The 24,483-nt window shown below is 34.5% G+C and overlaps 1 protein-coding gene across 1 annotated transcript in view; it reads right to left on the reverse strand.

The window, feature by feature from the left end:
- Positions 1 to 8,459: 8,459 nt before the first annotated feature.
- Positions 8,460 to 24,483, reverse strand: part of LOC150076326 (gamma-tubulin complex component 2-like) — a 210,126-nt gene continuing 194,102 nt past the window's right edge. The window contains 2 exon segments of the mRNA XM_090388143.1: positions 8,460 to 8,553; positions 22,219 to 22,379. Of these exon segments, the coding sequence (XP_090244269.1) occupies positions 8,478 to 8,553; positions 22,219 to 22,379 (237 nt within the window). The 3' untranslated portion in view covers positions 8,460 to 8,477.

Consider the following 24,483-nt stretch of genomic DNA (forward strand, 5'->3'; position numbering starts at 1 on the left):
ACGGGAGAGCAATTTCTTTGCTGCTCATTACCATTTACTGTTTGCATGACTGTTTTCTTTATTATTACTGTAAGCACATATCTATTAATAATTAAGCTATTTTATATATATTTTGCCAATACTCTGTATGGCAGGTGAACGATAAAATAAATACATTATTCGTAATGTGGCTATTACACTTGTGTTTTTGTAATTATTATATTCATCTAAAATAGTGGATGATAAGTTTAGTGACATTTTATAAAACAGAGGTTGTTATAACACAGATAACTTATAACATGGGCACACCTGATATGCACAAATTCAATATTGTAATGTACATAATGATTTGTGAATCAGTGGCACAGCAGAAAATCCTCTGATTTTCTGCTGTGCCATTCAGTGGTACCCATGCAAAACAATAGTTCATTCTTTTGCTATACCACTTGTGTGAATAGATAGTTATTTGTTCAGTGATAACAACTAATAGCATTGTTATACTGTAGTTTTGCACATAAAAATTATGTAATTAACAACTGAATACATCACAAATTTTTTTCAACTGGAGGGGGGATGCATATGCAGTATTTTTCTGAAATGAAATTTCTCTCTGGAACTCACATCCTGAGTATTATTCTAATATTCCTCAAGCTTCCAACCAGGAAAAACACAGGTATTGTCAGGGAGTTGCTCAGCAGATAAGGTTGCAGTATGGGACAGATATCTGAGTGCCATTCGTGTGTCCATTATTAAAAATAAGAATGCTATTCACTTCCATTTCTTGTGAGGACAACTTTCTGACAAAAAAAAAAAAAAAAACCTATAATCCGAACCATAACTTGTAGATAAACCTCATATTACAAGAACATAGCCATTTTATCTAAGAATAATAAAGATCCTTGTATATTTCCAAACATTCAATATTTAGCGGATAAACCAGCTAGTATGTGATACCTTGCAATGTTCTATATATATATATATATCCTTTTTTTTTTTTTTTTTTTTTTTTTTAACAATATCAGATGGGGTTACTTTTCAAATTTAACATATTATATGCTGAAATGTTGAGCAAATAATAAGTTTTCTATGGGATATAATTGCTATTTTAGTCTACACACTAATATATTATGCTGAAATGTTGAGCAAATAATAAGTTTTCTATGGGATATAATTGCTATTTTAGTCTACACACTAATATATTATGTACGATTGAGGAAGTCCCTAGATCATTCTAGAGTCTAAAGCTGGACACCTTTTTATAATGCAGCTGCATTATAATGAGGGAATAATTTCAATTTGAAAATGCAAAATCAGAAAGCTGGTAAAAAAAAAAAAAAAAACCCTCGCAAATTTGTCAATTAAGGTTCAAAATTATATCTTAATAAAAATAGGGTAATATATCAGCAAAAAAAACAAAACTCGTTTCAGTTTAGAATGAAGTACAATTTTAAAGCAGAATCAAGCATACTTTGAGTCAAAGTATACTGATTCAATAATGACTGCAATGAGTGAAAACATTAGCAACTCAGCTACTGCTAGAACTGAATGCAAGGGAAATGATATCAAGGTGTTAGATACCCTTACATGCAATTATAGGAAGTTTTAAGAAACTTGGGGGTGCACTGTATTGCTATTTTGAATTTGTAAGGATCCCAAATTTGTAAGTATGTAGGATAAGCACATATTGTCTAAAATTCGCTTCACATTCAACACACATCTTGGAAATTTTGAAAAATTCTTTTCAATGACTGGGTACGAACAGGGCAGTAGCACAAAGTCAAGAAAAATCTGGCAGGTTTAGTTATACAATGCATGTTTCAATTTATGAAAAAATTTCAAAATTGTAGAACCTAGTTACAGAATAAAAAAATTTAACAAGTTTATCTTGGTATTACTATAATGGGCAATATCAAAATCATGGAAGTTATTGTCCTTTATGTTATAATGAGTAAGTGTAGAATCTAGTTTTCGGACATGTGCTCACACATGACACAGACAGCCCCCATTACAGCTTATGCATTCCGGGTGCAGATGTGAAATTGCATATCAAAGAATATTACACTATTGTCCCATACTTTTTTTTTTTCTGGATGATTTTTGGAAAATAAACTAAATAAGCTAGATCCTTCAAATGCTACTGAATTTAATTTAAAAAATATTACATGTAATTATGCAATCCATTGGAAGACTAATTAATTGAGTAAGTGTAGAATCTAGTTTTCGGACATGTGCTCACAGGCTCCATGTGTGAAATACAAAACCACAGACAGCCCCCATTACAGCTTATGCATTCCGGGTGCAGATGTGAAATTGCATATCAAAGAATATTACACTATTGTCCCATACTTTTTTTTTTTTCTGGATGATTTTTGGAAAATAAACTAAATAAGCTAGATCCTTCAAATGCTACTGAATTTAATTTAAAAAATATTACATGTAATTATGCAATCCATTGGAAGACTAATTAATTGAGTCAAAGAAAAATGTCCCCAGTTAGCGAACAATGAAATATTCAGCCAATGAAGTGACAGCAACAGTGATACTGATCACCTCATTAATCACTTAACAGTTTAACTTTCTTTCAAGAAAATGTTCCAAAACCTTTTTTTTTTTTTTTTTCTACTATTTCAAAAAAACTGGTTAGTTTATGAGATTGTTGTAAGTATCTTGTCCCTTCTAATAACATTTTTGTTTGGAGTCCAATTGAAACCAAATTTGTCACAAACATAATATCCTCCATTTGGGGGGGGGTTAATTTTTCAAGAAATATGAAAAAAGATGGTAATCACTGGTTTAAGAAATGTGTTTATGAAATGTGTCATGTTCACGGACCCATTTGGATATTGTGCAGGCTTAAAAACTTGGAATAACTCAAGATAGGGCCATATTCCTTCTGCTTCATTGATGAACTACAAGCTTTGACTGAAGAGGCCTTTATTCTCTTATTCTGACTAAGCAGCCGTAGAGGACTCATTCATTTACTGTCTGATTCAAACACCAAATTTATAATATTTGGGGGAGGGGGTGCAAGGGTCACCCTGACAGGTATTTCTACTTCAAACTACCACCTTGTTTCAAGATGGCTGCCATTCAAAATACACATGCAATCTGTTTCAAATTCTCCCATTTATAGTCTGACTGAATCTATTTGCAATCCTGTTTTACAATATATTTCTACTTGTCTAAAATCATATTTATCATCTAGTATTATCTGATAAACTGGAAATATCTGCTCAAGAAACTGATTCATTAAGTGAAATTTCGATTTCTGAATTGCTGTTATCTGTTCAATTTCATTATAAAACTCAATGTGATATAAAAGTAACTATGATACCTACTCTCAGAAGAAAAGCTAAAACATTATTTTTTACTATATTGGCAATTGACACAAGCAAACATCCTAACACTAGTCAAAGAAATCTTCACTTATGCATTCATATAAAAAGTAGTGTGTGTTGATATTGAATTAATGAAAGTAGCCCCATCTGGTGTTCCGTAGGCAATTTACAGGACACTACATTATACATACATTTTACATACAAATCATATAAGTAAAATAATAAGAGGAGTTTACCTCAATATAGCGCACTATATTGAGGTAAACTCCCCTTATTATTTTACTAATATTATTATCAACGTAGAACATATTGAGTAGTACAGCTCTGATTCATACTATACAAATCATATAATACTATGATAGTTTAGAGTGAAGATAATACTCAAAACAGTAGAGACATAAAAATGTGCTGTGCATATAACATATATGGTCAAGTCAGGTTAAACAAATTGAAAAAGACAATGCAACAGCCAATTCTGATGTGGTTGAAGATAAAGAATTTCAAAGCTGGATACACGGAATCCTCTAGGCCTTACATGGTTGCTAGACCATATAGTACATGAGAGATTCCATTGCCTATACCATTATGTTCCTTAAACCACCTGCAAACTTATCCAGAATGAATAGTGGCCTTAAATTATTAATGCATGTCATATGTTGTTGGAAAATGTACAAACTGTATTTTTAAAAAAAAAACATAACTAGAAATTGTAAATTAAAGAATTAACTTAGAGGAGGAAGAGGTGCACCACGTTATCCTCTAGTTGTCAATGATAATACTAAAAAAGTTATGGTATATTAAAATGGAGTGGTGCCTCCGTAGCCAGGTGGGCAGGAGCAGCAGTGCGTGGCACACGCTTCTTGATTAGACCAGGGTTCGAGCCCGTGACCACCAAATACAGAGGATGCGGAAAGGTCAGGGAATGACCACCGCATATCCCCGGAGCAATATGGCCTTAGTTGTTAATGGTCCTTAAAAAAAACCCCCAAAAAAAAAAAACACAACCAAATTAAAATGGAGGATAAGGCCAATAGTCGTGAATGACGGACTTTCATTGGTTGTAATCATCTTCAGTTGGCACTAGAGTAAGATAAGGAACAGAGTTGCTGTAAATTTTAAGTACCCGAAATGTTTTACTGAACATGTGGTATTTTAACTTGCATGAGATCCCAAATGGGGCCTCATGTTTAGGGCATCAAAGTTGGTATTAAGACAGCACCATTCTATTATGAAGGAACTCGTAGCTTGAATTTAATTTAATGATAGTGATTTCCGCACCAACTGAGGGAGTATGGTTGTAAGTGCACACATGCTGGGAGAGCTCCGTATATCCTTGATCTGTCCGAAAACTATTAACGTGATCGTATGCACGTGTGTTTGTAATGGTGGATAATCCAAATTTGTTGGTGGTGCTCCCGAAGTAACACCCGTTGCAATCAGACTGGTACTTAATAAAATAAACTATATTATTAATCCTCTAGTTGTCAATTATAGCACTAAAAAAGTTATGTATATTAAAATGAAGATGATTACAACGAAAGTCCGTTGTTCACGACTATTGGCCTTATCCCCCGTTTTAATATACCATAACTTTTTTAGTACTATAATTGACAACTAGAGGATAATGTGGGACACCTCTCCCTCCTCTAGGCTGATTCTTTAATTTACAATTTCTAGTTATTATGTTTTTTTAAATTTCTGGTTTTAATGTTTTAATTAGAGTACTTCCCTCCCCTTTTCACAATTCATGTAACTATAACGGATCACTGAGGTGAGTGCCGTTTTTATTTAGGCGCCTCCGTAGCCAGGTGTGAAGGAGCAACAGTGCATAGCACACGCTTCTTGATTAGACCGGGGTTCGAGCCCATCATCACCAAATACGGAGGATGCGGAAAGGTCAAGGGAATGACCACCGCATATTCCCGGAGCAATATGGCCTTAGTTGCTAATGCTCCTAAAAACCAAACAACAGCCGTTTTTATTAAGCCTTGACTAAAGCATATATTTTCTGTCATAATTCTCGGCATTTTAAGCTCTTACTATTTTAAATTATGGTCATTCTTGTTTTCATTTATGTGCACTGCTGTGCCTTGGAATCTTCTAGTACATGCTTGCCATGACAGTGCAAATATACTATTGAAAACTGAAGGAGGAGGAGGAGATTGCTAGTTAGCCTCAATTGTTAGATTTGGACCTGATATTAAAGAAATTTTTTTGAATTCAGATTCAGATCCCCTCCCACCACCAAACAGAAAACTCACTACCTAGTTTCATTCACATTTGACAAACTTGCTGCTGAAAGGGTTAACATGGTATGCCTGGCTGATGCTGCTGGTGTAAAGTAGAACATAACCATTGTCAAAATTTGGAAATACTCAGACAAACATCAGAGCAAGATGATCAGATAATTTACTGGCAGCAATAACAAATTTTTTTTGCGTTTGCCAATTCCCTAGTGATGGAGGTGTCCTTGTCCATATTCAACAAAGGACAAATTAAATTTAACACCAGGAATCCTAATGTGGGAAATAAAAACTTGTCTCAAAAACTTGTACTGTTTGGGTGTTTTGAATATTTCTTGGCTATCATATGAAAGGGTAGCCATTCTCAACTAGCTTTTGTTCAAGGTTTCAAAGTGCAGTGTTACATTGGAGCTGTACTTAGCGTATTCCCTTTTATTCCAAGAAGGAAAATGCTTAGTCCCATGCTGCTAACATTGTAAAACAGATTCTATGCAATGCCAATATGCTTCCCTGGCCTTCTAGGTTCCCTGATCTGTCTCCTATTTAGAATATCTGGAACATGTTAGAATGGCAACTTGTCATGTCTCAACTTAACCCAAAACATACATGTTTTAAAGAAATTGTTAACCCAGGAACGGAGGGATATCCTTTAAGAGGATATATAGGAGGCACCTTTCAGAATCAATGATAAGATGCAAAATAGCTTACATCACCACTGAGGAGGTAGGGCGTCATATTTCATATTGATGTATGCTGCTCTTTGGGTGTTTTGAATATTTCTTGCTTTACCCTTACCTATTTTTATACTAAAGCACAGATAAATCAGTCAATTTTTCTGACACTGGGTGTGCATATACACACACTGGTTCCCATAACCACTTACAATTTTATTATAGGTCATTAGGCAGATCATTTATAAAAACTAGCAAAGTGAACAGGACACTGATAAAAACAGATCTAACAAATTCTTATTAGAGATTTATATCCCTATTTATCCACTCATAAGCTAATTTCCATTACCTAAGCAATTATTATATTTATGATAATTACGTTTCTATGATCTAGACTAGTGGTTCACAAGGCAATTTCCACTCAGTAGGGTGGCAAATGATCATTAGAAGGTTTTTTTTTTTTTTGCTTTAATACTGAAAAGCACTAAAAAAAAGTTTTTAAAATTTTGTATTTTGTTTGAATATGATTAAATAAACATAAGTCGTGGGCATTTTGTTGTTGTCCGGAACCTAAACCAAACACTGATAGTTATTTCTGTTTGATTTTGATTTTTGAGTTAAAAGTATTGTTTTGTTATCAGTAATACAACATAAAATTGTTTAATAATAATTTTACAGGAATATAATAAACATTCATTGAGTTTAATATATTTTTTGTTTCATATTCCTGAATTTAGATTATGGGCTGCACTGTAAAGCTACAGAGGCTGTGTTTTGTTCATCACTGATTTAAACTATCATCTCGTTCAAAGAGATTAAACTGTTAACCACAGCAATGCTTGTTTATTCCCCCTCCATGATTCTCACTACTTATTCAGCTTTCTATAATGAATCATTATATATATGATAGATCTGCAAAAATATAATATTCAGTGAAATAACATTAAACTTTATGAGATTGAAATATTAAGATTTTAATTTTATTTTTGTGGGGAATCAACTGGAAGTTGAACAAAATTATGTCTACTTGAGAAATTCTGAATTCATATAGAAGTACACAACATAAAATTGTTTAATAATAATTTTACAGGAATATAATAAACATTCATTGAGTTTAATATATTTTTTGTTTCATATTCCTGAATTTAGATTATGGGCTGCACTGTAAAGCTACAGAGGCTGTGTTTTGTTCATCACTGATTTAAACTATCATCTCGTTCAAAGAGATTAAACTGTTAACCACAGCAATGCTTGTTTATTCCCCCTCCATGATTCTCACTACTTATTCAGCTTTCTATAATGAATCATTATATATATGATAGATCTGCAAAAATATAATATTCAGTGAAATAACATTAAACTTTATGAGATTGAAATATTAAGATTTTAATTTTATTTTTGTGGGGAATCAACTGGAAGTTGAACAAAATTATGTCTACTTGAGAAATTCTGAATTCATATAGAAGTACCTAACTGGAATTTTTTTTTTAATTGATCCCATTAACCATATTAACAATCAGCACAATGTGTACAGCTTGAATTTTGATGTTTGAAAGTATATGTTATTAAATCTATTTAAGAAAAAACTCGGATTTAACAGGATATCACCTTAAAAGGCATTCTCCTCTGAAAATAGGAATTTTTTTTCAAGTATGTATATGCCAATATGCTTAAAAACATGTATGCATCTCTGAGGTGGGGGGTCTAAAATAAAAACAACCCCCCCCTCCCCAAATTTTCTAATAAAGCATATTCAGAAAAAAAAATTATATGAGAAAGACTGGCGGATAGCAGTGACATCTTCAAAATAAACTTCAGAAAATATGGAAATTACCAAAAAAATTTGACTGCTACAAATTACAACTTGTATCTCAATAAGTTTACACACACACACACACACACACACACACACACACACACACACACACACACACACACACACACACACACACAGTTTACTATGCTGGAAGTGGAAATGAATTAGATTTTTTGTATCAACTAAATTCTGTTATAAAATTTTCAGATCCATTCCTTATTTACTTCTATCCTTGTGAATGTGACTTTCATTCTCAATTTATTGAAATATTCTAACATAACTGGAATGATAGAAATCATAACAGGGAAGACTAGTAGTACTTCAGGCAGAAAGTTCTTCTGATGGATTAATAAAATATTTACATCGTATTTGGTATATATCACATTCATTGTAAACAAGATAAAGAGAGGAATAATAAAATTGCTGTATACTATCCACTAGAAACTTCAACAAAATCCCCTTCTTTCTTGGAAGTTTTCTTAGAATAAAATCCATTGAAGTCCAACCTATAAATAAAAGGTATATAAACTGTGTTGATAATTATAAATTTCAGAATATTGATAAAATTAATTCATCTAAGAAAATACAAATTAAAAGAGAGATAGCAGTGGGGGGGAGAGTGAAACAGGTTAGCAGACTAATAATTTTTTAGTGTGATGATCTTTCAAAAACCAAAATACAAATACAAATTCTTTTCACCAGAGTGACTGAATGGAGCTAAAAACTTTTATCTGCACTGGATTTTGTAAGTTACTGGTCTTCCAAGTGATCAGACGACCATAGTTGTTAGGGAAAACACTGCTCTTTCATCTGTAAATCATGGAGTTAAGACATATAGCTCAAGCCATAGTTGTGTGGATACTAGAGAAAATAGTGATTATGTCAGCTGGCTATTAAAAAATAAATAATTTGCAGTAAAAGAAATAAAATATATGAAAATGTGAAGGGGATGGTTAGAATCTATTTGTGCTGAAATATGAAGTGCTAGAATAGTGCTATCATTAAGTTTTTGTCAAATATAAGAATGCAAAGAGATGACAAATACTACTGTTATTAGAAACTTACTTTCATACTAATAAACTAGAAATATCACAAAACACAGATTACTAGGGCATTACAAAATGTACAGTCTTGGTTAAAAAAATAAATAAAAGTATATAAAGATATAAATAAAGCTTTAGGACAGTATTTCTCACCCCCTTTTTTTATAAAATGAACCAAGAAGCAACAGAGTATTAAAAGTAAGATTATATTTTTGCGACAGGCTTCAACTGTTGGACAGAAATAAGATGTAAACCAGTCTTCAAATAGGACGTTGGTCATCCATGCTTTTTTATTTGAACGCAAAGCCCTAGGATTTTGTGTATGGTACACAAGCATAGGTTTCAATTTAAAATCACATTCAGTGTTCCCTCTTAATAAAAGCATTAGTTGATCTTTTGAGACTTTATACCCAGGTTGTGATGCTTCATTTGCAGCCAAATAAGTTTTAGTTGGTATTTGTTTCCAAAATAGGCCTGTTTCATCTACATTAAATATTTGCCGATCATTGTATTCGCCATCCTGAATGATTTTTTGCAATTCTGCAGGAAATTTGGCTTCAGCATCTTCATAAGCACTAGCAGCTTCCCCTGTTACTTTAACTTTATGCAGTCCACTTGATTTTTGAAACGTTCAAACCACCCTGAACTAGAAACAAATGTTTCAGTCTCCCCTTGATATTTTGTTTCTTTGAGCTTAGTAAACATGTTAATAGCTTTGCTCTGAATATTGTCCTTAGATAATGGAATTCTTTTTTGATTACAATCTTCTATCCAAATTGATAAAAGCCTTTCCATTTCAATGATTATTGGAGTTCTGTTTCTGGTATTTTGTAAAACAAAAGAAGTTAATGAAACTTTACCTTTCTCTTTATATTCGTCCTTATGGCTCAAAATAGTTCCTACCGTAGATTCGCCGTATCCTAGATCTCTTATGATTTACGATAAACATGAAAGTGGTTTGCACCACCTTCATGTTTTTTTTAATAACTTCAAGGTTTTCAGCTAAAGTAATAACTTTTAGTTTTTTTTTTTATTGCAATCATGTTGGTTTTCTCTCTTTCTCTAATCCATAATTAATAGGGGTAGAAAATTAGAATTTTTAAATGCGTCTTCACGTGACTTTATTAGCAGGAGACAAACAAGTAACACGTCTGCTTCTAATGGTTGATGGAACACACTGAGGCAGGTAGCGGGCAAATGCTTGTTTATTAGTCGTCAGCGTGCGATTCGAATCTTTTTCAACCATCACATAAAAAAGAGCGTTGACTGGAAATTTGCATTATGTAAAGTAAAAATTTGTATAATTTTTTCGAATAGCGGTAACTGAAAAATGCATTAATCGAACTCGCGTTATGCAAGGCCTAACTGTATACAGGTCTGGAGGCCTCATTTTAGGAAAGATGTAGAGCTGTTGGAACGAGTACAGAGAAGGACAAAGATATTGGTGAGTGGAACAAAGAGTTGGTGTTACCAAGAAAGGCTTAAGTTCTGCAAATTGCAGCTTCTGGAGACTAGGCACCTGTGAGGTGATCTAACTGAGGTGTATAAGGCCTTTAATGGTTTGAGCATGCTCAATGCTAATGGGATTCTACCTCTTGCTCAGATTACTCACCTGAGGGGACATAAATTCAAATCGAGGAAAGACAGATGTAGGATAAATGTGTGGAAATTCATCTTTAGCCAGTAGGTGGTTGATAGTTGGAACAAACTTCGATCTATTGTAGAGGAGGTCAACAACTTAAATAAGTTCAAGACAAACACTTGGAGTGAATGGATGGGTGAAATGGGTGGTGTTTTTTTTTTTTGCTATATAAGCTTGCTTTCTTGCATCATGCCTCTACTAATGCTAATGATTAAAAAATTAAATACTTTTTTTTTTATCACATATGAAGATTGCTGCTAACTGCTACCAAGCAATTAAAAGAAATGAAAACAACAACACTACATGATGAAAGAAGTCAAATTACTCACTTGGGAAGCATAGTGGCACAGAATACAGCAAAAAATAAAACACAATCTGAGGCAGACTGGCCATAAAACTTACCAGGGATACCTGGTGGGCCAGAAGCTGGTGTGATTTTCAGTATTACATTCAGACCTCCGAGGCTGCTGCAAATTTTCCCTGGTAAGGTTTTGTGACTGATTCCACCTGTGGACACAAAAACACCGCACAGAATAATGCAAGAAAACCATACTCATGGTTTTCTTGCATTATTCTGTGTCAGTATTCACTTTTCAGCTTGTACCAGCTGAAAAGTGAATACTGACACGCATTACAGGAAGAAAATTTTCAGGAACCAAACAACTTCATCACATAAGCAGGCCAGAAAAATTGAAATTGTTAGTATTAGCCATATGATGCAAGGAAGCCTGAGGCTTTTGCTGTACCAATGGGGAGGGAGAAGGAAGGAAATATATCTAAACAAGCAAATACATGAATAAATTATTGTAGGACACCACGGGTCTTTCTTACTGCCTATCTACACTACTTTGAGAACTTCGTGTCTGACTATATCATAATTCAAAAATCCCCTTCCTCCACTATTGTTTTTAGTTCAATCCTACCAAGTGTATAAGTTTCTTTGAGGTTACTATTCCCCAAGTGCAGCTGACCTTGCATTTTGCTACATTAAAAGATAGTTGCCACTTTGCAGATTATCAACTGAAGCCTAATTGTCCTGAAGCAGCTCTGCTTGGCTCTGATTATTAACTATTCTGCCAATCTTGATATCATCTGAAAATTTTTACATCATATCTCTATCCCTTCGTTGATATCATTTAAGAAAATAAAAAAGAGTGGTCCCAGAACCAATCCTTGGTGACCCATGTTCTTACATTAGCCCAATTTGAAGAATAATCACTAATCACAGCATGCTGCCTCCTGATCTGCAGCCATCCTGCAATTCATCTAAGGATTTTTCCTCTGTGATTACAAGATGTTCCAGGAGCCTCTCATTTGGGACTGAGTCAGAGACTTTGCTGAAATCCAAGTTGAAGGGAAAATGACTTGGCCTAAAATACTGGCACGGAATACCATGTCAACTTTGTTGGTAAAAAAATGCTCATGTTATTTAAACCAAATGAAAAAAAAACTTGAATTAACTGAATTTATGTTAGTGAAATGGGAGTGTAGTTATGTATTCCAGACTAATAACTGGTATAATTATTATATTAACATCAGTGCATTTTAGGAATATATTTGATACTCTAATATATACCTGGTCAAGAAACTAGTCAAGTTTTTTTTGCTCCCCTTCCAACCCCCCCCCCCCAAGTTACAATGGGGCATGTGTTGCCATGAACAGCAACATATATAAAAACAATATCAATCAGATGTCTATTTATGTATATCTACATTTATATTTCATAAAGGTAAGGATGCATTCCAATAGTTGCATTTTTGGATTCCCCAGTTTAATTTACACTAGATACTCATTAAAATCAAAAATTATATAAATCAATATTAAACCAGGAGAGTAATAAAAATATATACACATATTGTATTAGTCGTATTGTCCAACGTTGTTGTTATTGGGTTTTAGGAGCATTAGCAACCAAGGCCATATTGCTCCTGGGATAAGCAGTGGTCATTCCCTGACCTTTCCGCATCCTCCATATTTGGTGGTCACGGGCTCGAACCTCAGTCTAATCAAGAAGTGTGTGCTATGCACTACTGCTCCTGGCTAAGGAGGCACCATCATCCAACGTGGTAGCTCAGTCAGCATGTTATACTGCTGCCTACACTCATTTGGAGAGGTCTAGGTTTGATTTCTGTCTGTGACTGAGGAATTTTTTAGGCTTTTCAATTGGGGTTGTAATTAGCCAATCTCAAGTGGAGGGAGAATGACCTTTTCCCATGTTTTTGCATCTGCACATCATGCAAATCGGTTCACACACGCGAGGTATAGCCAAAAAAATTTGCCGCAATAGAATTAGTTGCCCAATATAGGTGGGGATGACTATGGAACAAAGTGAAATCACTTCTCTACCCACAGCTGTAGCTGTGTAGTAATCATGACATGCCAAATTATTCACACTTTAAAAAGACAAGAGTTGGAGTTGACAGAATTTTGCTGCTGCTTCTTTCGATAACACATCAAGTTACCAGTACAGCAAATAAAAGGTCAGTCAATTCTCCACTGCACAGTAAATAAATACACATTGAGAACAAGGTTCTCATCATGTACTCATTGCCCTGTTCCATGTTTTGGTCATCTTCAATGAGTACCTTGTCAATCAATTTGGCCCTTGAGAACTGTGCAAGGCTCTTGAGGTAGAATTTTTTTTCAGCGTAATCTGTGCTTGTTAACAGGAGAGACTATTTCTATGAGGATGGGATATGCTTAAACAGAAAGAGTTCAAGAATATTTGCTGTTGCTATTAGCCAGTTTTAGGTGAGTCGTAAAACTGTTAGCTTACGGTATACACAGACTAAAAGATTAACAACAGCCACAGGAAGAAGTGAAAATGATTCTTGCACAGCTTATATTGGAACATGCAGCAGCCAAGACAGCAATGAACCAGTGATTTCAAGGCCTCCTGTGGGTTACCATGGAACAAGGAAATATATGTGTTAGGGTAACTAAGAGTAAGAACATGTGCATATATACTTGCATGAACACCAGTGCTGGGAGCATAGTAAATAAATTTGATGAATTTGAAGAGCAGGTCAAGTCATCAAATGCAGACATTGTGGGGGATATCAGAGATCTATCACTCAGATATAAGGGATGCAAAATTTGAATATGGGGAGTACAATGTGTATAGAAAGGATAGAGAGGGAATGAGGTTATGATCTTAGTTAAGAAGCACATAAAATGTAAAGCAGTACATCCAGTTGCATTGGTTGTTGAGTTTAATGTTGAGTCAGTTTTGTGTGACGTAGCACTGGGAAAGCTAAAATGAGAGTAGGAGTGTGTTATAGGCCTAATGACTCTGATAAGTACAATAAACAACTGTACAGATAAATAGAATGGGACAATAAATCAGAGTGCCTCATAATGGAGGATTTTAAATTTCCAGATATTGACTGTTCTTGTGGTTTGGTCATTCACAGACTAGCAAGATTTTTGTGAATTTATTGGATGAATGTTTTATACAGCATCATGTTAGAGAGGCAACAAGAGAGCAATACCCTTGATCTGATTATTAGCAGTGATTCTTCATGCATTAAGAATCTGCAGATAAAAGAACCACTAGGTGGCAGTGATCACAGTGTATTGATGTGGGATTTACTTAAAGACGTGACAATTGATAAATAGAAGGGTTTTTGCTTTCATAAAGACGACTACACTGGTCTCAGACAGTTTTTAAATTCTATACAGTGGGACAAACTAATATTGTTACCAACAAGTTCTAAATAGGAAACATTCAGGGAAATAATCTTAGAAGCACCTAGGTTTTTCATACCAACTAAGAAATACTGCTCAAGGCTTAGACCTAAATGTATATCAGATGCATATAAGTTAAGTGACACAGAAGAGTATGGCAGATATAAACTAGTCTGCAATCAAGTCACAAAAGAGGTTAGGAAAGCCAAGGCAGATAATGAGAAGTCTCTGGCAAACAATACAAAGAAGAGCAGTAAAGACTCTTTACTTATGTTAACAGTAGGAGGAAGGGGTTTGAATCAGACTGGTTTACTGCAATCACTGATATCAATGGTTTAACTGTTGATGATCCTGCTCAGGGTACTGAAAGGCTGAATAAGTATTTTGCATCTACATTCACACATGAATAATTTTTTAGGAGTGAGCTGCCAGAAGTTTATCAAACTGTTACAGAGAGCAAAATGAGAGGAAAGTGGAAGAAAAATGGTTGAAGATAAACATGAATAAAGATGCCTGGGGTGGATGGGATCTATCCAATTATATTAAGAGAGCAGCAAAGAAGTTAAGCAAATCCTTAGCCATAATTATGAGAGCATCCTTAAATTCATGGGAGATTCCCCATAGAATGGAGATGTGCAAATATCCCCCAATTCATAAAGGGGTGATCAAAGGGTGACACAAGTAATTACAGACCTGATAGTTTAAATTTTGTTCCAAGGAAAATAATAGAGTGTCTGGTTAAAAAAGTAATGCAAAATCATCTACACAAAACTACATTTATACTTCAGACACAAAATGGGTATGTTAAGGAGAAAACTTGTCCGACCAATTTGATTGGATACTATGCTGGAGGCAAAAAATATATTTTGATATCATATACAGTATTCAAATTTCAGGAAAGTTTTTGATGCTGTTGCACATAAAAGACTGCTATACAAATTAGGGCAGTGTGACATTAAGGGAAAGTTACTGCTATAAATAAAGGGATGGTTAAGTGGGAGAAGACAGACAATGGATATCAATGGCCACTGCTCTTTGTGGAGTAATGTTATTAGTGGAGTCACACAGGGTTTGGTGCTGGGCCCATTTTGTTTTCTGTTGGTTGGTTGGATTTTATTGGCGCATTAGCAACTAAGGCTATAATGTGCTTGTTTTCTGTATTTATTAATGAGATAGTATGAATCAGAGCTGTAATACTCAATATGTTCTACGTTGATAATAATATTCGTAAATTAATAAGAGGAGTTTACCTCAATATAGTACGTGGAACACTTCCGTATGATACCCTCCAGAAATTAAAACGGAAAAAACGAAAAAATCGACAACTTACCGGTACATTAAAGTAAAATATAAATAATTAAAGTAAAATATAAATAATTAAATAATCAATTTAACACAATTCAAAATCAATTCAAAACCATTAAAATTCAAATTAACGCAATTAAAAGAATCTAACGAAAATATTCAAAACGATTTTCCTTCCTGAAGCTGACAATGCTTTTCGACCGACTGTCGTGATCACAGGAATGAAAATTACCGAATCAGGCTAAACCTGCAACTTAAATAGTGATTATGTGTCTTCGCGCATGCGCGTAAAGGTCCACGCATCGGAGATCAAATATGGCCGCCGAACATTAACAGAATTCTCGTGTAATTTAATTTCAACGGTTTCTGCAATTAATAGTCGTGTATAATTACGTTGAACGTTAAGTATTTTGGCCTCGTTAAATAAAAAAGTATGTTTTTCGTTAATGGCATGAAAGGCTAATTCTGACGCTGCTGAACGAGAAGCACGAACAGAGGCTTCGTGTTGATTTACACGGATATTAAGAGAAAACCGCGTGGAACCCTGATAAGACGAGTCGCAATCACCGCAAGAAATGTTGTATACTAGATCATTAATTTGTGTTGCGAACGCCGAAAGAACCGAGCGATTGTTCAGTATAGTGTGTAACTTCCGTATAGGCCTAGCTATAATTTTAAATTCGGTATCTTTAAAGAATCTGTTAAGCTGTTTGTGCCACTGTTCAACATATGGGACAGAAATAAAGTATTTTTTGATATTACTATTGTTGATTGGTGCAGTATTTTGTATCCTATCCTTAGCTTGTACCCTAATTCGATTTATTGTGTTAATGGGATAACCCCTGTTCAAGAATCTGCTAGTTAATATTTGTATTTCTGAGTCTAAAGCAGAATCCGTCGTTGAATATTTATAGGCATTTAGAAATTGATTAAAGATAATCGATCTTTTGTAGGTGAACGGGTGGTAGCTATTATAATGTAGAAGCATACCGGTGTTTGTGGGTTTTCGATAGATGCTAAATTGTATTTTGTTCGAGTCCCGGGTAAGCGTGAAATTTAGAAAGTTTAATGACTTAGTATCCGTATCTTCCCTTTCCAGTGTAAATTTGAGTCTAGAATGAATATTGTTAAACGAATGTAAAATATCTTGGATAGTACTACTATCGGTAATAACTAGAACATCGTCTAAATACCTCCCATAGTATGTGATACGGGGACGAAAAGGTGTCAAATGTATCTGCTCAATCGTTGAGAGATAGATCTCTGACATTAAGCCACTCAGGCTCAAACCCATTGGTAATCCAAAAATTTGTTTGTACACCTTGTCTCGAAAGGTGATGTAGTTAGCCTCAACTAATAGTTTAATTAAGTGAAAAATCTCCTTTATAGGCAGCTTCGTATAATTAATCGGTGTCGAGTTTTTATTTAACATATCCCAAATAATATCTAATGTGTATTCAACGTTTACATTCGTATATAATGATTTTACTTTAATTATTTATATTTTACTTTAATGTACCGGTAAGTTGTCGATTTTTTCGTTTTTTCCGTTTTAATTTCTGGAGGGTATCATACGGAAGTGTTCCACGTACTATATTGAGGTAAACTCCTCTTATTAATTTACTAATATTATTATCAACGTAGAACATATTGAGTATTACAGCTCTGATTCATACTATCTAATTAATTTTCAAACTCTTATTGACTATTTCATTCACTTCCTGTCTCTCCAGTAGTATACAATCGATACACACAATTATGGGAGATTTTTTGAATGGCTTGGTACAAAATTACATTAAATCTACACTAAGGTACTCGGCCCAAAGTTACCATATTTCTTTCCTAAAATATTGCCTTCAAAACAACATCGTTCCGAAGTTTGCCAGGGTAAATTTAAATCAAAAAATTTCAGGCATAAAACAACTATCACTGGCGACATCACGTAATATTGTTAAGCTTGCCTTAAAATCTCGATATTCGGATAAACAAAAATACCTTTCCCAGGTTAGGAAGCTTCGCGATAAATTAAAAAATTATCTACATCCGAACGATTGGTCTGTATTGAAGACCTCCATAGATTTGCGACGGGAAGCACAAGCCTCAGAAATAAAAAACAGACACGTTAATAAGTTGCAAACATTATCGAATAGTTCAAGACACGTTCATGCGAATTCTAACACATTGTCGCGAGCTTGCGACCAAGTTCACACGAGTTGGGTGACATCCCCCCCACAGACACATAACGCACTACCACAGAATATGTCGGCTAGTTCACGAACACCCCCTCACCCAGTATCCAACGAACCGACATATCAACAGGTTACAAATCTTTCCTCGTGTACACTATCGCAGGACCAGATTTCACTTTTATCCAAAGGATTAAATTATAATTTACCACCTCGAAAGCTGCCAAAAAAACAATGCGTAATTGATTTTGAATTTGGACTTCGTAGTGTTCCACAAAAAGATGTATTTATTCAACAAGTTAACCAAGTAGTGAATAACATAAAAGAAACACGACTTCCTAAATTGAATACACATGACAGTTCAGCTTTACGAGAACTTCGAGAAAATAAGGACATTATTATACAGAGGGCAGATAAAGGAGATACAGTGGTAATACTAGATAAACATGATTATATTAATAAGTTAGATTCAGTTGTATCTGATAGCTCCACTTATTGTGAAGTGGACCCGACACTGTTTACCAATTTGGTAAATCAATACAATAAAACGTTAACCACATATCGTAAAAACGACTACATTACTATGGTTCAGTTGAAGGAATTGAAGTCCAGAACATACAATATTCCTGCACTTTTTGGTCAGGTAAAATTACACAAACCTGGATTTCCGATTCGACCTATTGTTTCCTACAGGAACTCGGCATTTTCAGCCTTAGCCACACATGTATATAACATTATAAAACCTTTTAGACAGGTTATACAATTTGGGATTAAGAATTACGATACATTATTTAATAATCTTAAAGACTGTAGACTCGGCGACAATGACAATTTATTCTCATTAGATGTTACATCATTATATACGAATGTAAACGTTGAATACACATTAGATATTATTTGGGATATGTTAAATAAAAACTCGACACCGATTAATTATACGAAGCTGCCTATAAAGGAGATTTTTCACTTAATTAAACTATTAGTTGAGGCTAACTACATCACCTTTCGAGACAAGGTGTACAAACAAATTTTTGGATTACCAATGGGTTTGAGCCTGAGTGGCTTAATGTCAGAGATCTATCTCTCAACGATTGAGCAGATACATTTGACACCTTTTCGTCCCCGTATCACATACTATGGGAGGTATTTAGACGATGTTCTAGTTATTACCGATAGTAGTACTATCCAAGATATTTTACATTCGTTTAACAATATTCATTCTAGACTCAAATTTACACTGGAAAGGGAAGATACGGATACTAAGTCATTAAACTTTCTAAATTTCACGCTTACCCGGGACTCGAACAAAATACAATTTAGCATCTATTGAAAACCCACAAACACCGGTATGCTTCTACATTATAATAGCTACCACCCGTTCACCTACAAAAGATCGATTATCTTTAATCAATTTCTAAATGCCTATAAATATTCAACGACAGATTCTGCTTTAGACTCAGAAATACAAATATTAACTAGCAGATTCTTGAACAGGGGTTATCCCATTAACACAATAAATCGAATTAGGGTACAAGCTAAGGATAGGATACAAAATACTGCACCAATCAACAATAGTAATATCAAAAAATACTTTATTTCTGTCCCATATGTTGAACAGTGGCACAAACAGCTTAACAGATTCTTTAAAGATACCGAATTTAAAATTATAGCTAGGCCTATACGGAAGTTACACACTATACTGAACAATCGCTCGGTTCTTTCGGCGTTCGCAACACAAATTAATGATCTAGTATACAACATTTCTTGCGGTGATTGCGACTCGTCTTATCAGGGTTCCACGCGGTTTTCTCTTAATATCCGTGTAAATCAACACGAAGCCTCTGTTCGTGCTTCTCGTTCAGCAGCGTCAGAATTAGCCTTTCATGCCATTAACGAAAAACATACTTTTTTATTTAACGAGGCCAAAATACTTAACGTTCAACGTAATTATACACGACTATTAATTGCAGAAACCGTTGAAATTAAATTACACGAGAATTCTGTTAATGTTCGGCGGCCATATTTGATCTCCGATGCGTGGACCTTTACGCGCATGCGCGAAGACACATAATCACTATTTAAGTTGCAGGTTTAGCCTGATTCGGTAATTTTCATTCCTGTGATCACGACAGTCGGTCGAAAAGCATTGTCAGCTTCAGGAAGGAAAATCGTTTTGAATATTTTCGTTAGATTCTTTTAATTGCGTTAATTTGAATTTTAATGGTTTTGAATTGATTTTGAATTGTGTTAAATTGATTATTTAATTATTTATATTTTACTTTAATTATTTATATTTTACTTTAATGTACCGGTAAGTTGTCGATTTTTTCGTTTTTTCCGTTTTAATTTCTGGAGGGTATCATACGGAAGTGTTCCACGTACTATATTGAGGTAAACTCCTCTTATTAATTTAATAATAGTATTTATTAATGATATATATGAGGTTATATTAGGCTTAATGTCTAATATACCTCATAATACAAAGGTTGGCAGGGGTTAATGACAGCAATGAAGGTATGCTGCTGCAAAAAGATTTAGAAAAATTTGGCAGATGGGCTGAGAAATGGTAATTGAAGTTAAACATTGACAAATGCAAAATACCACATAGGGTAGCAGTAATTCCAGATTAACGTACCAAATGTGTGGTACTACACTTAGGGAAGTGGATAACGAAAAAGACCAGGATAATTGTGCAACCATATATGAAGTTGTCTGAGCAGTGCAGACAGGCTGCCAGGATAGCTCATTGGGTTTTGTCAATGATATACAGAAATTTTGATAGCAGGGTTAGTGAGGTGATTATCCCATTGTTAAGTTAATTTTCTGTTTATACTCCAGCACGACAACCAAGTCAGTAGAGTTTACAATAAATCGTCAGTACAAATATTTATTGTATTTAGTAGTCACGGGCTTGAACCCTGGTCCACTCAAGGAACGCGTGCTATGCACTTTCGCTCCTAAGGCAAAAGTCAGGCCATATGTTGAGTACTGCATAGAGGTCTGGAGGCCTCATTTTAGGAAGGATGTAAAGCTGCTGGAACAGGTACAGAGAAGGACAAGATTAGCAAGGGGAACAAAGGGGTGCTCTTTCCAAGCAAGGCTTCAGTTCTGCATATTGTAGCTTCTGGAGTCTAGGTACTTGTGAGGTGATCTGATTGAGGTGTTTAAAGATTTGAATGGCTTTAGCAAACTCAATGCTGATGGGATTTTTCCTCTTGCACAACTATGTATATGAGGGGGCATAAATTTAAATTGAGGAAGGATGGTTGCAGAATAGACGTGTGGAAGTGGATAGTTTAAATAAATTTCTGGAAGAACTAGACGAACTAATGAAGGGCATGGATAAGGTTAAATGGGAATTTTTTGTGTATTGGTATTTTTATTTATTTATTTTATTTTTTTATTATTTTGGCTGTACTATGCTTACTTTCTTGCATCATTTGCCACTATTAATACTAATACTAAGAATGCCTCCCCCTTAAACAAACAAAGCTTCTTGCTTCTTGCTGTGTTATTAGTGTTGTAGGCTGCATTTCTTCATTTCCATTTTTGTGTGCTCTTATTCTCTCTTGGCTCTAACCCAATCCGATTCTCATTAGGTCAACTTAACATCATGCAATTCTTGCATATCCATCACATCACTTACGACGTCCACTTCATCAATGTCAGTCTCCTTTGACAATTCCACAATCTGTAACTAAATTTTGGGGACAATGGCAGTTTCTTGAAAATCATGAATGCATTATAGCCATATGTATTCCACTACATACCATTCATTGTAACCAGAGTGGCTCTCCCACGATGTTGTAATGTTGCCTATATCCTTCTTGATATAAAATCCCCTCAAGAATAACTCCCAAACTATTAGCCTGTCCCTCCTGTTTGTGTCAGCTATCAATTGTCACAAGTCACACTGTAGATAATAGGCTTTGAATGTCGCAGTTCCATTGGTCATAACAGAGAGTGCTCATTTGTTGGTACGAAAACAACTTGTATATTGTCATTCAGATCTTCAATGTTAACTGGATGGCCAGGCACATTGTCATAAACAAGCAAAACCTTACCTGCTATGGAGATTTGTTTCAATACTCCTTGATGAGAAGTGAAAATTTTTTTAAATTTTAAAATATTTTTAATTTAAAAATTTTTAAAATATGTTCATTATTTTAAAAAGTTAATTTATAACTTTTATATTATATCGTTATATCGAAATGGCATAAAAGAGAGACTGCCTGTCTATCATCCATGTCATTCTGTTATCAGAATTTAAATACTTGGTTACAAATTTTATAAATAAAAACATTTACCTATGTAACATATCAACCATTTTGGCACTATACTTGCTATGTCCATTTGCAGAGATCATTTCCAAGAGCTCCAACAACAGTGAGTTGAATTCGCTGTGGAATGTAGTGATCTTCTGTTCGTAACTGACATCAGCTGATAAAAATTTACTTGATTGTTTGTCCTATAAAATTATAAAGCAGATTTTTGAAAGAAAATTTAGCTGTAATTGTGCTGTGGCTACAGTTTGATTTAATTTGAAGTTTTATGGTGCACAGACTAGGCCATGATATGCCAAATCCAAAGAAATGTTTTAAAAATCAGTGGTAACCTACAATTAAGTTACTATGAAAAAATGTATAAAAACAAAAAACAACTAACAGAGAAGTATACAACTATTAAAATGCATTTATATATATTCATATAAATTTATAATTTTTAAAAACAGAAAAATTTCAGAAATGCTATGTTTGCCAGATAAAATTTGACTCTTAATGCTCAGTCAAACAGTTAAAACTGCTAAAACATTAATGGTGGGTAATGATAAAATCATGACATTCAATAAACAAGTGTTTAATGACTAAAATGGTGTCGCAGTGCTTGTGCTTGGAAGAGTCATCAGACCTCAGCAGAGAAAGCTGTTCACTAAGTGATTGGTAGTACATGTTGCTGTTAAATTGTGTTCTGGAAAATTGTTGCTTTAAATGATGGATATCATCATGTATTGAACATCAAAAGCTCTCCAGTCATATGGGATGTGGAAGTGCCAGACTTATAAACAGATAACTAATATTTTTAATTTTAACATGTTTGTGAAAGATCTTCTTAGGCAGCTTTCTCACTAGAGTGACAGCAAGTTGCATGAAATCAGTTGTATGAGACTGATCTCATGTAATCAGTTGTATATTGATTTTCACACCTTCACAACTGCTGATCAACAGTTGTTGCAATGTCTTCCTCCAACGAGGATGATATTTTTCTCTTCTAGACTCTTTTAAGAAGCAGGGGGGGGAGAAGAGAAACACTTATGGATTCATCCATATTTTGTGAACAATTTTGAACGAAGATAAGCTTGGGGCTTCAAAAGAACTGCACGATCCTTCCAAATTTTAGACTACATACAGGATGAGTCCAGCAGACTTTAGCAAGCTGGTTAAAATAGTAGGCCTTCCATAAAGAAAATGGATACCAGATTCAGGGACTGTGTAGGTGGTGAAGAATTGCTGTTAATAACTCTTAAGTAAGGAAAATTATTTGTTATCAATTTATTTGAAACAAATACAGAAATAACACAAATCAACATCTTAATAATAATCTATGATGTATAAAACAAAACATATATTGATTTGAATTTGATTGTAACTTTGTTTGGATGAAAAGTTTTCATAATAGTGAGCAACATTCATGTAATTGGCATATGGAAATACTGAGAAGTTTTGCTTTGTTGAAACATTATGGTAACGTCCATCTGACAATGCAGCAGAAGAAATAGGAGTTGCAGGTTCCAATGATAATGAGCCCAGTGTATCCAAAACCCTTCTGTGAAAAATTTGCATTTGGGTATAACTTAATTTTTGTATGTCTGGTAATAAATTTAACAAAAACATTTTCCTTGGGTCATCCTCTTTGAGCTTATTATTTCATGTTTAGTACATTCTATGAGAGCTTTATTTGCCGTATTTAGTGATGACACTTTTCTTTTGTTTTTCTTTCCTCTGAATTTTTTGTTTGGACCTCTGACTCCTTGTCCACTCAAGTGAGAATGTTTGCCAAAAATAGACTCCAAATACCTGCCAAAACTTGTTTCAAAATGGTTGTCCACAGTAGGCTCAAAATATTTCCCATATCCCTGACAATAGTCACTGGCATTTACTAGTAACTGTGAGACCAGCACATTCTGCCTTGAAGCTGTGTTGTCTGTGCAAAAGAGTGAACTCCGGTGTTCAGTTGGGCAGCTCAGAGCTTGATGGGCTCCTATTTTAATTCCTTCATGGGCATCTACCCTACTGTTCAAACTCTCATAAATGCCCATCAGAACGAGTTGGCTCCTAATTTCTTCACACTCTCTCTATGCTTAGCACACACAAAGACAGGACATGATCCCCCTTGGCTGGATCATGTCCTGTTCCAGAAAGGTCCAAATATTTCACAAGTTGCATATTTTTTTAGGATGTGATGCTCACTCCTTTGCAAGAAGGATAGGTGGAATAGGACCAGAGTATCTGTAAATGATGTTGTAGAGCAAATATCTTTTAAGGACACAAAAGCTGATATTTGTACATGTTGGC

This window comes from Mastigoproctus giganteus, chromosome 13, assembly GCF_048544385.1.
Source record: "Mastigoproctus giganteus isolate SK-2022 chromosome 13, ASM4854438v1, whole genome shotgun sequence".
Taxonomy (NCBI): domain Eukaryota; kingdom Metazoa; phylum Arthropoda; class Arachnida; order Uropygi; family Thelyphonidae; genus Mastigoproctus; species Mastigoproctus giganteus.